This window comes from Aulonocara stuartgranti (assembly GCF_965226115.1).
Source record: "Aulonocara stuartgranti genome assembly, chromosome: 10".
NCBI classification, from domain to species: Eukaryota; Metazoa; Chordata; class Actinopteri; order Cichliformes; family Cichlidae; genus Aulonocara; species Aulonocara stuartgranti.
In genome coordinates this window covers 12291043-12314842 of record NC_138946.1, presented here as the reverse complement: position 1 = coordinate 12314842, position 23800 = coordinate 12291043, and the positions used below count along the sequence as shown (strand labels likewise).

Genomic DNA, 23800 nt, shown 5'->3' with positions numbered 1-23800 from the left:
GGCTCTCATTATGTTCTACACTTCCAGGAACTAGTGCACAATAGCAGGTTTTAGCAGGAGTCCCAAAAGAAGTGAAGTAATGTTAGTGGCAACCTCTATGCTTTTATCTTTTACCACTTCAATTATGCCCATTAGTCAGAGTTTATACTCATCAAATTCGAGGGTCTAAGTGTCAGATGCTGCTTGCTGCCTCTTGAAGCCAATTTCTGAGTTTTTCCTTTGTTCCCGCTGCCGCATGTCTACTACATTAGGGTCCAAGATTAACATCACTAATTCAGTATTCGACAAAATATGTAATATGCTCATCTTCCATTACAGTGCTGAACAATGTTTTCTTTGCATAACATTTTGATAGCAAAATGAAGTAGACCATTGACTTTAGAATTTATTATGACCCAAATAATTATTACATGAGATCACATTGACCTTTAAACGTCAAATTCTAATCAGTTGATCCCTGGGTCTAAGCCTATTTTAAAGACACGTCTCAAGGATTTCCTGATGAGAATAAAATTACAAAATTGTGATGGGAGACAGATGTAATCACTGACTCACAAGCCCTCACTGTTCACAGGTTATCATCATCATCATCAAAAACTGAATTGAAATCCACTGAGAACGACAAATGTGACGTTGTGTTTGAGAAAAATCTGTGTGAAGGTCATCACTGTAGCAAGTCACTTTAAATTCTGACCAGTACTGTAGGGAGTTGTAGCGATTCTTGTGAATTGACGGACAAACGATGGATACAACAACATGGCATAACCGGATTGGCAAATCGTATAGGCTAAAAATAATGTTTCCTTCATGACGATAGCAGGAAGGCATGATACCTCTGATCCAATATTCATTTGCTTTTGTTTTTATCGTTACCTGGATACAGCAACAGGAATTATGAGCAATTTTTTTTTGCCATCATCAACAATTCTTGGCACTGGTCACAACTGCTGTAAATAAGTTCGTAAAAATCATTAAAGACTTTTTTTAATCCAAAAAAGAACTGCATGAATGCTTCATGAAGATCAGACATTTTAGCTGACCTCAAAGATAGTTTAATTGCTGTCTTGTTTGAATTAACATGTATTTAGATAAGTTTGAAGACCGTAAATGAGTCCATGTCATGACATAATGGGTTTACAGAGGCAACTCCCAGTGATTATAGGCAACTGTGGTGGAGCTGGAGAAGAATGTAAGCAGGAAAGATTCTTGGCATGCAGCTTAATGAGCACACTTTTTGACAAAAATGTGTCATATGAATTTCTTTTTTTTTGGTCTTAGCTCAGTAAAAATGATCAGAGAGTCAATCAGAGTAAAGAAGGTAAAACATCACGCCATAAACAGTTATCTAAAGTTTCATATCTGAGGATCCTAAATGTTATGCAATCATTTAGACAATTCAGCACTTGCTTACCTGGCACTTAGACAAAGCACTGCACTAGAACACAACACTTCAATCTAAAACAAACTAGAGTGTGGATCCAACTTTTGTCGTCCAGCCATAAAATTTGAAGAATGTGAGGAACGCTTCAAAAAGCCAATAAATGAATAAAAATATGCAATGTTCTCAGATCACAGTTTTCCCACACAGTGCTTGCGATTCGCTGACAGCAGCAAAGGAGGAGTGCAGGACCTCTTACTGTGCATGTTATGTGTGGCATGCATTTATGTCAAAGAAACAATGAACCTAAAGATTAGCCAAGACCCCAGAAATAACCTTCAATAATCAATGTGAATGATACATTAATCTGGGAATTAGTCCCACAATAATTAATTTAGCAGTAAAATGCAACAGTTGAAATTCACAAATGTTTTTTAAGAGGTTAAAAAACTGCTCGAGTCAAATAAGAAAAGCAACCAATACTTTGTATTAGTCTGTACTATATTTTCTGCCTGAATATCAAATAAAATCTCAGTTTTCAAAACAGTACTGCAGTTTTCTGACTGTTCATACAAATGTGGTTGCAAAAACAAAACATCATTTTGTCCACCTTGATGCCTCTATAATAAAAAAAAATGATCAATGCATTACACTCTGCTAGAAATGAAAAACCTGAACATCACAACATCTAAAACTAAACACTTACCCAGTTTGATGTCACCATCCAGCATTAGGAGGATGTTACCAGCCTTCAGGTCTCTGTGGATGATCTTCAATCCATGGAGGTAGTCTAGCGCCTCCAACATCTGGCGACAAACTACCTGAATCTGGGGCTCTGTCAGCCCCCGATCCAACTCTGATATGGGCAGGAGAGGAGGAGAGGTTAGAGCAACAGAGACGGAACACTGCATCCTTGTAATTCATACAATCATGGCAAAATAAAGAGTACAGAGCTACCGTGTGAGCTCCATGAGAAAAAAAAAACAACACTAAACCCACCATAGCAGATCAGGTAGTATTACCCGATAAGTAATCCCAGATTAGAAAAACCTTCACACATCCAAGATAATCCTGCCCTGTAGACTTCGTTTCATCTCTGTCTGTGTTTGGTTAGCTGCAGATGGGGTGCAGGCAGTTACGAGGATGTGGATTACCCAGTGAAAACACCAGGGGGATTTCCCACACAGGAGGACTCCACTATGTCTGACTGTTTCAAGGCTTCAAGGTCAAATTAATAAAGCTGTAGTATGATGCTGTTTTTCAGGATTTTCTGCCTGATAAATTTGAGATTTTTAAATACATATACGGTCATGAAAGCTAAGAACTAATTTTGACTTAAAAAATTTTTTTAAAAAGACAAAAAAATAAAAACACTCTCTGAGGTTTGGAAACCAACTGTTGTTGTAAAGGAAAAAGATTTTTAAATGAAAATACAGAGACAGAATGGCCTACCTAGCATGGCGGCATCCACAGCGCCTCCAGGGCAGAACTCAATCATGATCTGGGGGGGGGGGGGAGAAACTGGTGTTAAACTTAACCCAGGAATTATAAGTAATAAAACTGAAAGCTGAAAAACAGTCAGTGAAAGTCTGTGTTTCATGAGTTTGAACTTAGCTGTTGATGAAGCTTTTAATGTGTCTGTGATAGCAGAGACATCAATATACTTTAAGATGAAGGATTTTCAGTGGGACATAAAAGCAGAAAATCTAAATTTATATCAGAAGTGTGTCCTTCCTGTTAAATTATGTCATCACTACCTGTAGAGGAAAAACTGCCAAACACACATCAGTTCAGCAGTAAAGTAAAAGAAAAGGCAGATGGAGGAGGTAAAAACTGAAGAGGTTTCCTAAATGGAGTCTTATTAGCCATGTCCTCAAACACACCTATTAGAAAACCATAGTAAGATTGAACTTCTTTCACAGCACATACTTCATTTATAATTATGTTTTGATTCCAAAATTGAACTCTTGGTACTACGAAGCATACCTGCTGTGTGATCTCATTTTATTTTTTACAATCATCAGTCTTTCTTGCTATGACAACACTGCCAAAGCATCAGCCAGGCGCTGGACAAGGCGTGGAGTTTCAGCCCAGACAAACCCGCACAATGAACGACAAATACCAAAAGGTGAAACCACACCATTGCACGTCTGACGGTATGAAACTATGCATACCTCTGTGTACACGCGGTCACGTGAAGGCGCACATACTTTGCAAAGAATCAGAATATGAGGGCTGCCATTCTTGGCATTGAACACCAGGTGGAACAATGCTCTTCTGTCACGCTGACAAACTTCATTAGTTTGGGCTCTGCCATGTGTCATCAGCGATCTTCCATTTTGCTTAGTCTGTTTAAAAGTTAGTCTCATATCAGATTTTTAGTTTTTTTAAATAAACAGCTGAAAGACTGTCTGGCCTGTGTATGACGCATGTTTCCAGCTTTTATATCTTTGAACTAGATCGAAGTTTTACCACGTGTTTAAGTTGTTTTACAGTAGCTAAAAACCTGTTTTAAGATTCCACTGTTTGATCAACAAAGAAGAAACAGAAATCTAACATAGGTCAGGTTTAGCATTTTATTCTTCAAGTAAGAAGATTATTAAGGAAAAAGAGTTTCGCACACACTTCAAAAATTAACATTTCCTGTTGATATGCATCCTTCCACCATTATGATCTGTAAAAGTTAAATAAGAACAGAATGTATTATTTTAAAATGTGTACCAACTGATGTGCAGTTTCTTCCCATCAATATTATCAGTATATATACACTCTGAAAATATTTTGTTTATTCTACATATTCTCAACACTACAGAGGGTGGTTAATCACACCTTTTATTACAAACCACATCCCTGTTCCTGCTCACCACTGCCCATTTTTTTCACTTCTGTTTAAAAACCACTCTCCAAGTTAAACGAACTGCACTTTAGTGGTAGCACAAAGCGCTGGCCAAACTAAACAGCTGTACATTACTCGGCTGTGACAGAGGCAACTGGTTTGTGTAGTCATCAGTGTGTCTGCAGCAAAGATTTGTTCTCGCTGCGTGAAAGAATCTTGGATGATGTGTGATGCTGTGGGTAAAGAATGCGCTCCAACTGGTCAAGCTGCATGATATTCATAACCACTGTGGGCTGAACACACACATACACTCAGTGTCCCTGTGTATTTGAGTCAGAGTGAGACTTTAAAAAAAAAATTAAAAAAACTAAACAATAACCCAGTGTACTTCATCCCCTGTTTAAAGATATAGCTCACATTTTACTCTAAAGGGGTGATTTTTTATCTTCAAGTGTCTTAAAAAGCATTAGGACAATTTATGAGTGTCTTTTTCTTCCGAGTACAGCTGGACACAACTTGATAAAGTCTACAAACCCCTAAAAGCTTTAAAATAAATGGAGCAGGCTTAGCTGACACCGCAGTGTTCCTCCAGTTCGCCACTCTGTACCTTCACAGTGATTTCTTACCTCAATTTAACAGACGGCAAAGGAAAGTAAAAGGCTATTTGCCAGCAAAAAAAATGTTATACAATCGAGGATAACTAAACCTTCAAAAACGCAGGCAAGGTGGTGTAAAAAAAACAAAACAAAAAAAAAAAAACCCAAAAACCCTTAGAAAGTCTTCTTTCTTTGTCAAACTGTACAGCGCTTGACTAGAGTAATGCACTTACAATTTCTCACTGTATCTAGGACTAGGTACTGTTCAATGACCTATTTAAGATTATATATAATATTATGAATTCAATATAATCCAGGCCTACAGACTGTGGGTGATCTTGATTCCCTCAACCTAGCCATAAGCCTGTCTTAATGGGCAAAACTTGAAGAGTGTAGTGGCATTTAGGCTGCACCCGGTCCACACACAAAAAAAAAAAAAAAAAAAAAAAAAAAAAAAAGACTTGACCCATTACCCACTTTAAGCCTACCTCATGAGTTTCTGACCACTGACACATTTGACAGCGCCAAGTTGCACATGCCTAAAGTAACACAGATTTTTGTAGTATTAGACCGTTTAGACATAGAGCACTCATTAGGGGGAAAAAAAAAGAAAAAAAGAAAATTTGCATAGCTAACTATGAGTAATACTAAGGGATAATGTACTTTTACATGCTAAATGATATGAAATATTCTCTTAGCTGTTTAAATCCTCTCTTCTCCTGCGTCTTTCTTTGCCTCTCCCTGTTTGTTCTTCTCGGTGCTGACATCAGCGATCCCATCTCCACGTTAAAGGCCCCGTTTTTCTCACGCTGTGGGCCAGACTGCCTTGCTAACCTCCAGACCAGATTGGAACAAACAGCCTCTCACTGTCTTCTCTCTTTGTGGTAGAAAGCAGAGCGGGTGGGTCGTCACTGGAATGCACTGACTTACACTGCCCAGTCCACCCAATTGGAGGTAACCAGGGCCTGACCACCAGTAACTACTGGGCTAATTGTTGTGCTTACAGCAATGAGGTGTAGAAACTTTTCCAGATTGTGCTCTTGTAAAAACTAATTACAGACAACCAGTTGTCACTTCAGTGACAATCTTTAACACAGATACTTTACATACATTTTAAAAACATTTCCAATACTTTTAAGACACTGAGTGTAATTATGTGTTAGACAGAGAAACACATTAGTTACTGGAGACAGCTCAGAATTCACATGACAAACAAGGCCTGTTACTCTGAAGCCACAAAACACAGGAAACATGTGGTCTGAAAGCAACGGGCAGAGAGGTATGTACATTTAACTTATCAAGCTAACCTAACAGTTGCACAGGGTCCAGCTTTGACTCATGGGCAATGTTCAACCCCCTCCACATTTTATTTAGGTCAACTACTAAATTCATTGTTGGTTTAATGCATGTATGCAATAAAGCATAATTACATTGTGTTTAGCAATTTTTAGTACATTAATTCTTTATTAAAACATGAGTTTGGCTTTGTTGCGTTACACCTCTGGTAAAGTTTTGACTGATCAGCAGTTCATTAAGTGTTAACTTGAATTTTAATAGCTTACGAGTTCTGTCATGCTTGATTTAAGGCTTACAATTCTAATGCTTAATAATTAACTGAAAACTAACAGAAGAGTCACAAACATGCCAAACTAAACATCTACATTTTGCACTTCTAGTAACCGCAATAATCTTTATCTTTAGCTTTAACACTGCCTTGTAATTCTTCAAATATTTAAAATCATGCCCCGACGTGAGGTCACCATTTGTCTTGGCCAGATAGAGTGGGAGATTACAGAGGGAGTTGAAAAGTTTACACTTGACCCAGTGTATGTGTGAGAAGAAGGAATGATTCAAGAGCAGGGGAAACATAGCTGAGATTAATCCTCATTCTTGTAGTATCATCAGGGTCATTTCTGATGCATTATGTCAGCCAGGGGTTCTTCTGTCATTCCTATTTAGGCAATAGACTCTTCTTATCACTATTTTTACAACAAATCTTGCATACGGAGGAGAAATATACTCAAGATAAAACTGTTGCAATAAAAACAGTTGTCACAGAGTGAAACGGAACATCCCACCAGCCGTTCAACATGCACAGTGAAAATATTTGTTTTGACCCTCTTCACTGACTGTTGAGGTTTGTGTGTCATGGCTTTTTTGGGTCCTGGTTATGAGTGGTTTTGAGAGGAAGACGACTGAAGTTCCTTTAGTGCATTATGCACCAATCTAATTTCAGCCTAAAATCATTGAAAAAGGTTGAATTTATTTAATTGCTTTGTTTTGTTTTTCTCCATCCAGATCATGTTAAAATGTGTAAAGATAGTGTGTCAGTGTTTGTGGTTAACCTCTTTGACAATGTTCAGCCAAAGAAAAATAAAACAAAGAGCCAGAGGGCAGCAAGTCTGTGGTTTGTCTGATTTGCTCATTCAGATTTCAGCATTACCTACCCAGAGTTTATTCTCATAATAGAAAGCATCAAGCAGCTTGACAATGTAGCGGTGGTCACATTTAGCCAAGATGTCAATCTCGACTATGTAATCTTCCAACTCTTCCTCAGATTTGGTCTCGATCACTTTGGCAGCAGCCAGAACTCCTGTCTCCTTGTTTCTGGCCTGTGAAAGGAAAACAGATCAATGTTAAATGAAACATGCATGAGTAATGGCAGACCTTTTTTTTAACTCAGTTTCCTCCCGTTTTTGTGCTCAAAGACTTTCAAAGCAAAAGTAACCAACCCTGTGAATTTAAGTGTTTCAGGTCTCCAGAGAGACCAATTTTTATCATTTAGTTATACAGAAAACATCAACAGTGCGGGAGGTTATTGCCAACATTTAATTTTTCATGGCCCATATAACAGGGAAAAATAAATAAATACACAGTATGACCAATGTTAAGATTAAGGGCCACATTTACAGTTCAAAGGCCCCCTTTTTGTTTGAAAATCTACAGTTGGTGATTAACTAAAGAGGTGCAGTGTCATGGCGTAGTCAGAGGTATTTTTCCAGCTAGCCATAATTAATACAAAATGTGTTGGTAGATGATTCTGTACATTTTCCACAGTACTTAAAATCATACAAATGTGAATTTTGCAACGTGCAATTTACAGTAAAATGTGCTAGGGGCGCATCTCATTTTGAGCCTCATGTGACTGTGATAGTTTCCCGTAAGAGTGGTAATTTATTTGGAATGTCAGGCGGTGAAATTATCAAAATGAGCTCATAATTGACAAAGATGGATGGCTCAAAGCTCGGAGCTCGGTGCTAAAGCATTAGCTCCGTCCTTAAATGAGTCTCTCAATGAGTTCTCACTCTGAGTTTCTAGAGACAGAACAATGCCTGAGATTAGGCACACAGCACAGGAACATCTAATGATAAATGAGGTTTGGCTTGGACGGTCTCAGTCGTTGTGTCCTTGGGCAAGACACTTCACCCGTTGCCTACTGGTGGTGGTCAGAGGGCCCGGTGGCGCCAGTGTCCGGCAGCCTCGCCTCTGTCAGTGGGGCCCAGGGTGGCTGTGGCTACAATGTAGCTTGCCATCACCAGTGTGTGAATGTGTGTGTGAATGGGTGGATGACTGGATGTGTAAAGCGCTTTGGGGTCCTTAGGGACTAGAAAAGCGCTATACAAATACAGGCCATTTACCATTTTTATAACCCTCCTTTGGATAAATGCTGGACTCCACCTGAGTTGTCAGTTTTATGCAGAGATAAGATGAGATGCTCAACAGCGAATTCTAACAGTAGAGTTTCTTATATCAAAAACATATTGATTCTCCTTCTCCAGTTGCCTCTCTTTTATTTGAATTACAGTTTCCAGAGAGAAACACATGTGTAAAACCTGAGCATACACTATATTATCTTACTCACTACCTTGTCAAGTCTGCTCATTTTTGGCAAAACTAATTTGCTCTGCTCTTGGTAGACTGCATTAATAATCTTTTTAAATGAACTAGCTGCATTTATAAATTAGTACGTAACTTTCCACTCCCATCAATGCACTGGGGAATCATGGTAACGTGCCCTGCATAGTTTATCTGGCACCAAGAGTCTCAAGTCTTAGTTTGTTCAAAAGAGATAACTTTGATCACAATCTGTGCTGGACTTTATTGTCCATGCTGTAGCCAAACGGAAGAAGACACTCCAAGATCCACACGACAGCAATTAAAATGCTGACTAACATTTACAGGCAAAACTGGAAAGGAAGCTCCACACCCTCCCCTGAGCAACTGAAGAGTCAGAGGAACTGAAAAGAAGAAAATGCCACTTTAGCCAAACCCATCACACGCATAGACAAAGAATTCCTCATCGCTCTGAGTGGTAAAGAGAAGAAAATAAAGCAACAAAACATTCAAACGGTAGAGTGACTCAAACAGCATCAAACACATGACGCTCTCTCGTGTATGAGGCAGGCTTTTTTCAATGTGTTTCTACAGTCAGAAGTAAATATTCACTCCAATCATTGTTAGTGTTCAACTGGAGACAAATGAAGACTTAAAGTGAAGTCAACAACAAATAGCTAAAGGCGGGGTCATCTGCTACACCTCATTTAAACCTGCCCTAAAAAAATATCAATTCAATTTCTTTGCTGTAAAAATCTAATATCTAGGAAGTGATGGTTTCATCACGATCATGAATGTTGTCTGATTAATATGGTCAATGCATGTGCATATAATGAGCACAAGTGTTTGATTTTATGACTAAATAAGGAAAAAAACAAAGAAAAAGAAACAACTGCCTATCCTGGTGAAATCTGGACCCTGTTGTGGTCTACATCCACCCAGTGGCCTGCAGAAACAGACTATATTAAGTCTGGTATCTGAATCCTTCATGGTTTACAGAGGCTGTGGGAAAACATCTGAACAAACACATGAGGTTCACAGCGACACATCCTCATCGCAGTACTCCTTGGACTATGCGCGTTTACCTAACAGAGCTCCGGAGAAGTTAAACTTTCACCAGCAGATTAACCTAAAGTGTGACTCAACAGGATGCGATCTCTTGCCATCAAACAATCAGTCTGTTAACAAGTCTCAACAGTAAACACAGACACCAAACTCTTGCAACTGCTTTGCTAACATTACAGCTCTCTGCAATAGCGCTGTATCAGCTTCAACAAAGTCACCATCTGGGGTCAGATTTCCAAAGAAATGCATGTTTTGACAAGCTAACAATTCCAACTACATGTCTGTGGAAAGCACATCTGACACACACAGTCAACACTGTGTGGGTAACCTTATTTTTAGTACAACAGATTTTTTTTTTTTAAGTTCTTAACTTCCTTGTACAAAATGAAACTCTCCAGACACTTAAGAAATTCGAAACAAGATATTTTATTCTCATTTAGTACAATTCTTCCTTGTCAGACCTGCCTTCCTTGTTAAGTAAAAGGTAACTTGAATTCCAGAAGGTTTATTGGAGTTCTAGTTACTAGTAGAGTGTAAAGTAAAATGATTCAGAGAAAGGTTAAACTTACACACTCCTTAAGCATTTTTTTAATCCATCTAGTCCAACTATTACCCATGTTGGGATATTTAAAATTCCAATATTTCCTTTTTTCAGACATTTGCAACTTCCCTGTTGGCAACACAAATGGAATATGTGTTTGGAATATCCCAACACACAACAATATCGCAAACACGACAACAGGGTAGACAAGAACAGTCGGGCAAAGCATAACCGAGTGAGCAAATAGCTAAACATGACAAATGTTAGGGGAGTCGGTGGAGTTTTTATGTGTTTGAAAGAAAAAGAATACAAATATTGACGAATACATTGAAACATTTAATGTTTAAGTCGAATATCCATATCAATCGTTTAATTAAAAAATAAAAAATAAAATCATACATCAGACAGACTCTGCTCAGAAAGGCCCGTCTCTCATGCACACATGCGGGCATGCACGCACGCACATACACACCCCTTTACATCTCAGTGGGAGCAAGGCAGAGGAATGTGCCTCTGGGCTTCAGCTGGTTGGGGGTAGACTCAATGGGCAGACTGAGAGAAGTGAGTGTCCTGCAGTTATGTGGTCCTTTTTGTGTGGAGTGAGGAATGCATTACGTCAATGAGGATCCTCAAGCATGGTATATAAACACAAACGTGTTTATATATGCACCTTACCATCTGTATACATTCCACTAAAAGGAACAAACATCAAATCTCAAAGGACAAGCTGAATTTCTGGAAACTAGCACCACATCAGTGCACAAGTGTACGCAGTCATATGTGCACGTTTTGGTGTATAAATGGTAATGTGCTTATTGCACCCAACTAAAAAATTGAAAATGTTTTCCACCACATCATCCCATATAAGAAGGATTGTACCCTTTTTTGCACTTTATGCAAGAAATATGACAACATTTTCTAACTTGTAACAGTTTTCCAACTTGCAACTCCTACACAACTCATCTGTTATAGAGCAGATGACACACACACTGATATCAGCTGGCCCAGGGGCCACCTACAGCATTCTTAACATGTTCACTCATGACATAACTAAAGTTCCTCCACTTTTTAAAAAGCATACTCGGGCACCAGATGTTAAAGTTGAATAGGGAAAAATATCACGCTTTATTGAAAACATAAATATCTAATTTATTACATAACGACGGCACACCCACAACCCCTTAAGGAGAAGAAATATAGTCAACTTGATACTGTAGCCGTTGCCATCCCACGAGACAACACTGTTTCAAACCCGATGACTCTTTACTTCCTCTGACTCTACTCCAGAGGAGAACAAATGTCTTAGGCTTTGTTTTGGTCTGGTTTCCATGGTTTCTACCTAAAGAACTTGTTTCTTGTCTGTCCTCATGGTTCAAAGCTCTCTGTCCGTTTTACCATTTGCTCTTGTGGCATTTCAACAGACGGCCTAAGCATTTGTTCACTTTGAATTTTGTAAATTCTGAAAATATCTGATTAAACCACACATCAACTAACAGACTACAGAATGCTGAGTTATTAACCTGGACCACAGACTTATAATTTGGGCTGTTGGGCAATTAAATACTGCCATTATTTAATCTGCAGATTAATTTGGTCTATTAAAAACCAAAGAGTTGCCAAAAAATATTTCATTTACTCCAACATTGCATAACTCCAAAGATTGCAACAGAGTTACCATTTGTGAGCCTGTTGCTATCAAATTCTTAGCATTCAGATTAGAAAAATTATTATTTCCCTATCAAAATAGTTTCTGGCAACCTTTAGATCAATAATATCTCAGAGACTGTGAAAAGAAAACATTTCTTCTGCATCTTTTCATTTTCTTTATGTTTTTTTAATCAATCATCCACCAGCCTACTATCAGAGTGCCTCTGTACCCATCTTTCTGAAGGTGATTTAAGTCTCTCATATGGTTTTCAGTCTACTTAATGTAACACATGTGCAATAAACCCAGTCCATCCTCCTCACTTTGTACGCGAAGCTGTAAATATGAAATGTGTCTGCCAAACCTGCCTGACTTAGTTTTCCCATACTACTTTCTGAAGCTCCTGCTAGACAAAAGAATTAGAAAGGGGCAAGGACAGATGTTACTGTCCTGTGTGTCCACCTCCACACATACTGTAGGTACTGATAGACTAAGTAAACATAAACATACAAAAGCACACACTTCCAGTCTCCTGTGTTTGTGTGGCAGTCTTTTCAAAGTTAATCAGGACTGGAAGCAATAATGTTAAATATCCTGTGTTGACTAAAGTATTAATGATTAATGTGGATGTTTTGATTCAAAAGCACATGCCTGGATAATACAGCAGCTAAAACCCTAATCTCAACCTTAAAAATAAACTTAGATTAACGTTTTCCTCATTTTTAAAATGTATCTTTGTTATTGTTAAGAACATTTAAAAAAATTAAGTGACATGTCAAGGGACGAGGTGACCTTATGTGACTGATTACACAGAGAACTTTCTCTGGGGTCACTCACCTACAGGCTGAACAGGCACTAAACACATACAGCTCCCTTCAGGAGAATGTGTGCACGGTAGACCTTTGTCCCTTTATAAACCTGTGAACCGCCTCGCCCCTACAGGCCCTTCCCACATGTCTGCGAGCAAGAATGTGGTTCTTAGCTCACATATACAACTCACACCTCTTCATTACTGCTGGGGATGCCTTTGACTCACTTTTTGTAGTCCTAATTTCCTTTTTATTGCCTCTGCCACCTTCACATTTCCAGTATGAATCAGAAAGCAAATGCTTCTAAAGTGGGCTTGACACTCGCTTAAAGGTGGGAAAGAAATGAGCTGATCAAAATAATTAAAGCTCGTCTGAGTCACCTTTTGCTATTGTTTGCGTACAGCAATTAGACCTTATAGGAAGTAGAAGTGACTGAATAGTGCATTTGCCTGGATTCATCCACCCAGTCAAGTCACCAGCTCTCCTATCTTCTTGGTAAAGGTTGTTGTTCGCAGCTTTTGAGAAGGGCCCAAGCCACTATCTTGGAGCCCCCCCATCCCCAAGCTCCCTACACTTTAGGCCAAACTGACAAACCACTACGGAGTAATGGATTGTGTTTTTTGTGATAAAAAAAAATAGAAAATACTGATTGGGCGTAAAGGTCAACAGTATAAATGGTTTATGTGGAAGTATGTTACCCAGTAAAGTATGAAAACTAATGTAGTCATCATCTTTTATTTACTGGATATGATGCATTCATGTGACATAGTAAAAATGTTCTTCCAAAAAAAAAAAAAAAAAAAAAAAAGGCACAAGGAAGCATACCTATAACTCTCACATGACATATTTTTAACAGGAAAGGAAATTACTAATTTGCCACTGCTACTGTTTATTAGGTTTTTTAAGTTCCAAGACAGTAAAGATGAATGATAAAAAGCCTTCAGTGTGGTTGTCACTGCTCCTAAGAGCAGGGCTTCTCTGGGTCTAATCTCAAGAAGAAAGTAAAGTAAGAGAAGAAGAAAAGTGACTAAAATGTTTCAAGGCTGCGTAGCCAGTGCTTACCTTTCACCTAGACATGTGAATGGCTCTGCAAACCCAATCATTATGGCTAACCCCTACCTTAAAAAAATAGATTAAAGACATGAATGTAGCTATGGCTCTATTGTGAAATACCAGAAGCTCTTACAGCGAAACGCATCAGTGAAGAACAAAGATTGTTTGACATATTTTCTTCTTTCAACGCCAGAGCATGACTCTTCCTCCTCTATCAAAACCACTGACTGTAAAGACAGCACAAATGTATGAATTTAGACTACTACTGGGACTACTGGGCAAAGGATACCTGACTGGAACAAATTTGTACAAAAACTGCCTAACAATGAAGCAATGAGCCTTTTCAGGATGTGAAAGTTGTGATCAACATTGCAACATGCCCCAAATTCAACCCCAAAGTCACAAAAACAAAGCAGGTCAGGGAGGCAGGAAGTTATAACATACAATACCACAGACAGCCTTGGAAGAAAACCTGTAACACTTAATTCTTTAATCAGTGATACACCGGCCTTCAAACCTTGACTTTCATGACAAAGGAGTCAAACTTCCTGAGTGCAGACTAGAAGAATTTAAAGCACACCACAAAACCAAGCTCGGGCAAGTACTGCATGATTACCAGATTAATCAGAAAAAGTGTACAAGTGACACAAATGTAGAAAATCTGATATAACTGAAAATTCTAAATCTTTCATTTTCTCGATTGCTAATGCTGTCCAAGTATGAACTCACACATATCAGAAATTATCATGTAGATCATTAACCTCAGACCTACAACTAGAAACACAGATCACGGCTTTTGTAAATGCCGATGACAATGTCATCACGAGGATAACAGGGACTCCAACCATTCTGAGCCCACACCCATCCAGCTGGGCTCTTATCAGTCACCGTGGGCCCAGCTGCTCCCTGAGATTAGACCCAGGGAAACCCTGCTCTCGGGAGCAGTGACGACAATGCCACTGAAGTCTTTTTAAACATTCGTCTTGGAGCCACTCTTGATAACTGTGAGCATTTCATATGAACCTTGCGGCTTTCCTTCACAAAAAGGAAGTTGCAACCTTTGCCCCCTCCTACTCACCATGTGAGTTTCTCTTTGACTTCACAGTAGATGGTAATCATATTTTAAGTGATTTTCTGCAAGTCTTACAAAAAAACTACATAGAAGAGAAATGTCTTGTTTTATGCCTTTAACCAGTCCAGGATTTCCCACAACATTTTGGCCCGGTGTATGACCACATTTCTCCAACCTAATGTGCATAAATAGAGTTTTTTAAAAGTTTCAAAGATGATCAGATCCGTTACATTAAGTACTGTGGCCTAAACACTTGGCCGACTACCGTACTCGTTTCGTTTTTGCCATAGTTGAGGCCACCTACACACTTTCTACTACACAACATCCAGGCTGAACACACTGTCAGACCAACAGGGACAAGATTCACTGCGCTTTTCATCCCACAAAGGGAATTTGACAGCGCGTAACCTTAAAGCCTGTGTGTGTCTATGGAAACATTTCACTAGCAGCAGCAGGCTAGTGTGCTCAGTGGCACGTGGCTCATTAATTAGTGAGAAGGGCTATACAACTCAATTGTTTCATGCCTCACTTGCAGCCACAACACCTTCATACACAAGCGCAAGACTCCTTCCAACAAGTGCAAACACGCACAGAGCAAAGACATCATCCTATGACACACTGAATCTGCAGGAAGTGGAATATGAAACTTGATTAGCCAGTGATGGTTTATAAAAAAAAAAAAAAAAAAAAAGCCTACAGGGAGACAGAAGTGTCACAGTGTTGTGGGTGTGTGCATTACATTGCGAAACAAACCAGCAAGTAAAAGACTGATAACAAGCATCAAAATCCAATTTAGCATTTAACTAGTGCTAATAAAATTTAACTGCAATTTGAATCTAAACGTAGCACTGATTGCACACAGATTTTTTTTTTGTGCTCAAAACTAACTTACTGACAAGTAAAATGTGCTCTAAGGTTAAAGATATGTTTGGCCCTCGAGTGATAAATGCAGTGTTAGAAACATCGGCTTTCCATTTAGCTGCTCTATAATCCCATTTAACTGCTGCTGGACAGTGATACTTTAACCTCATTAACAGAGCACCAGAAGGTGTAAACAACAGCATGTTTGAGTACATGTTTGTATCTGTAGCGTCCTGTGATACTCAGACTCATTAACAAAATGAATATTCTGCATTCAGGTAATTTATGCATCAAAGTATCAACCAACACAAGTGCACGCTTGTACTTATAGCACTTGGATGACAGATATTTGCACAATATTTTGACCCTCAATCTCCAGCAATAAAAAAGTTAGAAACACAGGCTTAAGTTTTATAGACAGTCATATTTTTTTTCCTAGCAGCCTTTCAATAATGGAAAAGTACAGTTTCACCTACAGGGAAGAATATATTCGATAACTGGGGGAGTATATTGCATTTTATGAGATCCTTCTTTCACACTGTTCCTGGGTTACAGCCATGCACACACATAGATTGATTTGTCCTTAGCACTACCCTTAAGCCTGGGAGTTGTTATTCTCCTGCTGGTGACATTAACCTTTGGAGAATCAGCCTGTGTGGAGCACTCGGTACTCTCTAGCAAAACTGCACAATTACACAAATCTGTCCTCAATCTCAAAGACCGAAACAAAAACAAAAAAAGCTCTACAAGCAGCGGTGTCCGACAAATGAAATTTATACTTTCTTCTCCTGCTGCCCATTGCACATCAACAGCCATCTTTTTTGTGACTCCTGCCCTCCCCCAAACAGTTTGACAAGTAGATGATCTCACAAGTGACAGGACACAGAGCCTCCTTCCCTCACGCCTGCTCTATCAAATACTTCTAACATCTGAAAGCATGTACAATTCACCACACAAGGCCTTTCCCTCCCACAGATGGGCCAATTATTCTGAGGTTTGGGAGCAGCGAGAGGAAGCCGTCTCCTGATGCAGTCCCACAGTTTCCTCTCTTGGCCATCGTCTGCTCTTGCTCTGCCTCCCTCCACTCCATCTGACAGCTGCAGGTGTGGAGCTGTCCTCCTCCAACCAACTGAAGGAGGAGAAACAGGAACCCAGGCAAATATAGTGTGGAAGGGACATTACATTTTGTAAGCTTGCCAGTTGTCTAAGTAGCACTTAATCACACTAGATGTACCAGCCACTTTCATTTGGCTTTAGCTTTAAACACTTTGGAGCTGAAGTGGACTGTGTGTACTTCTGCACTTAGAAACCTGAGTAATCCTTAAAACCTGAGTAATAAACAGCAGCTTATTAAAGGTTTCTTCAGATTTAAAGAACCTTGTACCAGGTCCCTGCCTTAGCATCTCAGGAAGAAAACTCAAAGCACTGTGCGTTTTCATAGTATGCTTCACTGTTAAGATAAATTATGCAACTTCACTTCTAGCTATAACTTGATCGCCATGTTACTATTTTCTTTTCATTAAATTGCATCCGTGGCAATAGCTTTGCTGGAATAGTGAGCATTATGGTGCTCTTCACACCCATTTCCCCACATGTATGTAAACTTTCCAGTAAAAACAAAAAAAAGAAAAGTCTAAACAAGGTGGGGTCCTCTGAAAAGACTGCGCTCTCTGTTCAGTGCAGAATTCTGCTTAAAGCATCACTTCTTCCACTGAGGCCCCTGATGTGTCAAAGACCTTCACTGTGCTCCACTGGGCTGTGTAGACACAGAAGGCCTGTGCCCCGCGTTGCAGAGGGCAGTGAATGTCTTACAGAGCCAGATTAAATATCTCCACTGAGTCAAAGTGCTGATGGTGGTGGTGCTGCTGGTGGTGGTGCTAAGGTGCTTTCACTGTCCCTGCAGGCTGACTCAACAGTGGAGTCACATCATGGCATTTTTCTAAATCCTCCACATGGCATACATAATTTCAACTGCATTCACACAAGTTCTGAGAGGTCAGACCTGAGAGAGAAAAGAAGAGAGGTGCATCGAGGAGCCACACAGAAGTAGTAGTCACCCATGCTGATTCTAAATATTTAGCAAAACTTTCACATGACAGCCAAAGTTAATGTAATGACTGCATGGGTCTGTTTAACATAAGAACTCTTGACCAGCAACATAGTTCAGATATCTGTCATATTACAGCAATGCTGGGATGGTTCAGCACCCACAGGTGAATGGAACTAGTCCACACCCAAAGGATGCAAGGCTTTAAAGTGTGTGACAGGTGGGGGAAAAATACACAGAAACACCCATTTGAAATGAAACTGGTATAAAGTATATATTAGGACGTTTACTACATTTTGTCAGAGTAAACTTAAGTAACTTTTTGATATTCAAGGAAGTTTTCATAAGCACAAACAGGCAACTTATCAACATTTCGAGAGGACTACTTCATTTGAGGACAAATGGGGTTCTTGGGGTTCTACAGCATTGTCAGACAACAGGTGCCTCGTGTCTTTTGAGAACACACTTACCTTGTAGACCTTTCCAAAAGCACCGTCGCCCAGCTCGCCAATAATTTCCCAAATGTCGTTGGGATTGACGTCCCGATTGACGTGCTCGTACTGTTTGGCTTTCTTTTTCATATCCATGGTGGGTAGACGAAATAGTTTACTGAATCTACCGAACGCCATTATTAACAATGTACTAACTTCAACTTTAAAAAGAAAAAAATATATTTAAAAAAAAAAACTGTCTTGAGCACGAGAGCACTAGGCACGCAGAAACGTGCAGTCCGCTAAAAAGAAAGTCTTATCTACCAATTTACAGCGTCACTTTCAGCGTCCTTGAGAGAAGAAAAAGAGAACTGGGCTGGTTCACAAAAAAAGAAGAAAAAGTTAATCTATTCCGTCCATTTCAGCCCGTGGGCTCTGTCGTGGAAACTTGGCGTAATCCAATTAACAGGCTGTGGTTAAGTGCTGGGCGCGCGGTGACCACCTGCTGCTACGAAGACACGATGGAATTGCTGCTCGCCTGTCTGGCTGGGCAACTTGTTGATTCAAAATAGCCCCACCTCGTTTCTGAACAGCGCTCGCGCTGCCGACATGGAAATGTAGGAAATGTAGTTCCTTGGGTAGAACGAGTCGGTTGATATACAGCGTCGAGGCGGTAAAACAGGACTTCATGTCCGGGTTGATGCTCGGCGTGCTCTCTGACAGCGGCGGCGTCTCCTTCAACTTCAACAGCTGTGCTGTATACCAAAGTATAACCCCTGTAAGAACATTTAGACTGCATGCATGAAGTTAGGACACCATTATATACAGATTTTGTCTTCTCGTTCTCCTGTTTAGGTGTTCTGTTTGCTTTTTAAAAATATATCATTAAAGGGCAAAAAAGAAAACAAATTTGGGTGATTTTTTATTACAGCTCGTTTACAGTTTTTAAAGCTCATTAATCAATATCAAAAAGAAAATGCACTGGTTTCTTCTTACTTTCGTTTGTATTTCCTTTTAAGCTACATGCTGGTTAAACTTCACTCAACTGAAAAAGCAAGGCCACACCGCCCTCTAGTGGGAAAGTCATTGTTTTTCTGCGTAGTATGTGGGAAATTTGACGTCGGGAGAATGAAGAAAATGATGGTAATGGTAATGGTAAATGGCCTGCATTTGTATAGCGCTTTTCTAGTCCATAGGACCCCAAAGCGCTTTACACTACATTCAGTCATTCACCCATTCACACATGATGGACATATTATCAAGGAGACTTGTCGTCAATCCTGATATTTGTATAAATACGTAATTATATAAGTGGTGTCCGTGGGGCCCTTTCCCAAAAGAAAAATAATGTAATTTATTATTATTTCAACCTCTAATTCACTGCCATTATCTCATTTTCTCTGAAGATCCTATCACCTGACACATTTTCCATGACTTCACATTATCGTGTGAAAGACAATGTTTACAACATGGTAGTGTGAACTGTTATAATGTAAGCTTGGAGACGGTGGCACTGATAAAAAGAGAAGAGGTGGACTTGGAGGTGGCAATCTGACACACAGCCAGCCGTCCACATCAAACAGAATATCAGGGAGGTTATCTATGTTTCTGAAAATGACCTTCCATGACAACTGAGTAAGATTGTTTTAAAGATTATTGTATGAGTATTGTAAAATTTCTTTGAGTGTTGAAATATCGGTGAGAAATAAAACAAGTAATATATATAAAAACGTGTAAACATGCATGGAAATGCAATATTTAAGGCAAAAACAGAGTGTGTATAATTCTAACAAGCTTAAAAGTCAGTATTTTATTCATGAACTCTCTTAGCCAGACTTTCTACTAATTTCTTTAAATGGTCTTCAGGATTAGTTCTCCATGCTTCTCGCAGGACATTCAAAGCTCTTCCTTGGATATTGGCTCTCTTCTGCTCTGTTCTCTGTCCCACACAGCTTCAATAATGTTCAGGCTTGGGCTTTGGGGAGACCAATCGATGACTGATGTGTGTACCATTGTGTGTTTTTCCATCCATGTATGCTTTTACTGCAATGGCAGTGCATTTGGAATCATGTTGAAAAATTAAACCTCTCTTGAAACCTAGTCATCTTCTTTTTTATTTGCATGGCTAGAGACATAAGGAGAATACATTTTTGGACAACTCAACTGATTTAACTTCTATTCTTAGGAAGCCAGCTTGCATCTTCTTCTTTCAGCGGCTCCCTTTAGGGGTTGCCACAGCAGATCATCTGCCTCTATCTCGCCCTGTCCCATCCTCTTCTGTCACACCAACCCTCTGAATGTCCTAGAATACCAGCTTGTATATTAGGTACAAGAAAATGTGTCTTATACTTAAAAGTATAAGAACTAAATCACCAGTTCTGAATAAATCAGCTTGTTTCACACAGTAGATAAAACAGAGGGATGTTTGTTTCAAAAATGTAATGACTTATGAAGTGAAAAAGACCGGTGCACTGTCTTACTGGGGCACAAATGATATTTTCCTGCTATGGCAAATGAAAATGACGGTTGCAGATACCTCACAATCCTTACTGTTGCGTGTCATGTGTTCCAGTTTTGACTGTATTTAAAACATGTAAGGCACAAAAGAATTACTGTGATATTTCCATCGTAAGATGCAATAAAGCTTACTGCTGGATCATGCTGGAGCTTACTTTTAATACCAAACCTTATATTGTGTTGCAAAGTCCATTTTACACATTGGGAACATATAAAAGCAGAACAGTCACACCTCAGCGTCAATTTAGTAGCTTGTTTGTGGCTATTACAGATGTTTTTAAAGACGACAAAAGCAAGATAGAAGTGTCTTGGCTGACAGATCTTTTACTTGTCTGTTACTGTTACTTAAGCGCTGCCCTAATACAGTCAGTATGACCTCCACTATGCACTATGCAATATGCTTATCTGGCACCCTGTGTGTGAAAAAACCCCTGCAAGAAATATAATGAATGCTGTCTTTTATCACATTTGGCAGATCAAAGGTACTCAGAAGGCTCAGTTTTAATTTGCTTCCATAGGGGTTTAACTCATTAGTCAGCATTAAAAGTTTTTGCATACTTATTCAAACAACTGTCTATCAACCAAACATGTGACTCTATTCATTCTATAAGAAGCCTGTGTAATATTAAAAAAAATAATGCATCTTATTCTGTAAAATATTTTGCTTTATCATCTAGTTGGTAATAAATGTCATTACAAAGAGAATGCATGCTTATAACATCAGAATCACAATATGGTTTACTGAGGTGATCTCATACTCATGTCTTCCAGGTTTTTTTTTTTTTCTGTCATTACTTGAAGAAATAAAGAATGTCCACTGAGACTCTCGCTGTCTATCAACGTTCTCGGTGAGCAGCTTGAAATATTTCAGCATCCAGGATGTCAGCGCTCCAGGGCAGAGCAGTCAAAGGCTGTGAACACCAAGTCCTATGAAAACAAAACACACCATGGGACACCGGTGAGGGAGGTGTGAACATTTTAGCAGTGACTTGTTTTTCACTTGATAAATAATGTTTGTATATGCTTTATGTAAGCCACAGCAGAAGGTTACCTTTCTCTCTAATGTAAGTGAATTTACTCTGACCCTTCTCTGAGGCATTGTGGCCTCGGCTAGACGGGCAGATCAGTCATGTCAGGACACTAATAGCAGACCCAGATGGGTCTGACATCACAGATCAGGTGAGTGGGATCAAATGCTCACAGAGCACAGAAGGTTATTCATAATCTGCATCATAAACCCTGCTTAATCCTGCGAAATCACCAAGTGAGTGACCCAGTAAACAGCAGTTAGTTTGAATGCATCTCATCACTGTTAGCCTGTTTTCAGTTTATGAAACTATATCAGGTGCATGGGTGAGTTAAAACGCAGCTCAGTGACTACATATTCAATAAAAATCTGGTTTAATCAGAGCTATACGTTTGATCTTAACTATGAATTGTAATTTACTTTATGACGTTTCTAGAGTTTCCAGGCAAAAATGCACTACACCACACTTAAGTCCCACAAGATGGGATGTTAATATCTGATATATGATTGAGTATGGCACAGTTTACACTTATTTAGACAGCTTGTCTTGTCTTACCCCGTGGCATCTCTCTGACATGATGATGAAGAGCTGTCGCATAGTGACACCCAGCTTCCTTACGTCTCTGGTGTAAGCACAGCGGCGCTGTCGCAGGCCCTCCACCATTTGGAGGTAGGTGCTCATTTTGTACATCACACAACCATTCTGTCATGAGTAACAATTAGTGTCCCTGCGCATGATTTACTGCAGCTAAAGTTTGGAGTCAAAATACCACATAAGTGAGCGTCAAAAATGCAGGGACGGCCAGATTACTCAAAACAATGTGTGTAGATCATCGACAGAACGGAGAGCGCAGAAAACATTTTCTTTTCGGAATGTTATATGGCAAAAATCATGCCATTTTATTATTCTTTTTTAATAATAAAGACATACTTACATGAACATCAATGTAGAGATTTGGCATGTGTGCCATGCAGTAACTCTGGATGAAAAGAATGACAGCTATCAAGTCTCACAGATTTTACAACCTTTCCTGACTTTCCATGATTTCTTTGAAATTATGTTTCTCGTGTCACTAAAGCCAGCTGAAATAATATACAATTATGTATGTAAAGTACAGAATCTTTATTATTTACAAGTTTTTAAACAGTTAGAATAGTTATAAAATACCACTTAAGTGTAAAGTAAAATAAAAAATTACCAAGCTGACTTACAGTCTCTGGGTCCCTTTTCAAATCTGCTGCCCACTGGGTGAGGTCCCGGGCCATGCTCAGCACCTTAGTATAGCATGTTGGAGGGTAGAAAGGGTAGCTCAATATCAGCGGCATCAAAGATGAGATAAACAACACGTGTTTAAAGATCGCCATGACTCACTGACACCTTGTGTACCAGCAGAGCTTTGGTTTGGTTGTGTGACCAACGCTCACATGGAGCCACGTATGCATCTGGATGGATTTTAACACACCCTTTGTTTACTCCAAAATAACTGTGAAGGAATGACAGGGGAAGATCCTTTGTGATGCAATAACGCAGATTTGCATGCATTGTGTGCATTTGAGTTCAGCATCGATTCTCCTCTTCTAATGGATACAAATTTAAAATAAAGTAAAAGATACAACTTTGAAGTTGTATCTGCATTACTGCTCAGTAGCTAGAAAATATTTTTTTTTATTGTTATATATGAATCTTTAGAAACAGTGTTTTTTTTCACTGACAGTGATAACTGTTGGGAAATGAACTACAGATTCTGATTATGTGTAGCATTTGGTAAGTGTTCTCTCCACCACAGATGATACATTTTCATACACTTTTTTATGTCAACAATTTTTATTTGTATAATACATACAAACTGTGAAGCTAACTGCACACTATGAATTTTCCAACTCAGCATAGAGTACTTTTCGCATTAAATTGGCGCATGTCTTAGTCTGTATATATGTTTTTAATATCTTCTATGCAGGAGGAGAGGAGTCCAGATAGTTTAGATGTTGAATATCCCAATGAAGGCATTGAATTAGTTTTCCATTAATGGCTGGAGCATCAGCTTCACAATGATTTTTACTAATTGCCTCATCAGAACTAAACTAAAA

The 23800-nt window shown here is 39.1% G+C and overlaps 2 protein-coding genes across 3 annotated transcripts in view; both read right to left on the bottom strand.

Moving 5' to 3' along the window:
• stk10 (serine/threonine kinase 10) overlaps positions 1–18895 on the bottom strand; it is a 41639-nt gene extending 22744 nt beyond the window's left edge. The window contains exons 1-4 of one of the 2 annotated variants that reach the window (XM_082550121.1): positions 18208–18895; positions 7258–7422; positions 2831–2879; positions 2085–2234 (exon numbers count right to left, since the gene is read on the bottom strand). In XM_082550121.1, coding sequence (XP_082406247.1) covers positions 2085–2234; positions 2831–2879; positions 7258–7422; positions 18208–18366 — 523 coding nt within the window. In that variant the 5' untranslated portion in view covers positions 18367–18895. Of the gene's footprint in view, positions 1–2084; positions 2235–2830; positions 2880–5509; positions 5628–7257; positions 7423–18207 lie in introns of those variants that run through there. The other variant, XM_082550122.1, reaches the window with a different exon arrangement.
• A 1938-nt stretch (positions 18896–20833) lies between these two features.
• Positions 20834–23132, bottom strand: cytl1 (cytokine like 1). Its single transcript, XM_082548480.1, has 4 exons — positions 22925–23132; positions 22648–22692; positions 22269–22415; positions 20834–21612 (listed from the first exon to the last, which is right to left on the bottom strand). The coding sequence occupies exons 1-4, from the start codon at positions 23075–23077 to the stop codon at positions 21568–21570; spliced, it is 390 nt and encodes a 129-aa protein (XP_082404606.1). The 5' UTR covers positions 23078–23132; the 3' UTR covers positions 20834–21567.
• Between the last annotated feature and the right edge of the window lie 668 nt (positions 23133–23800).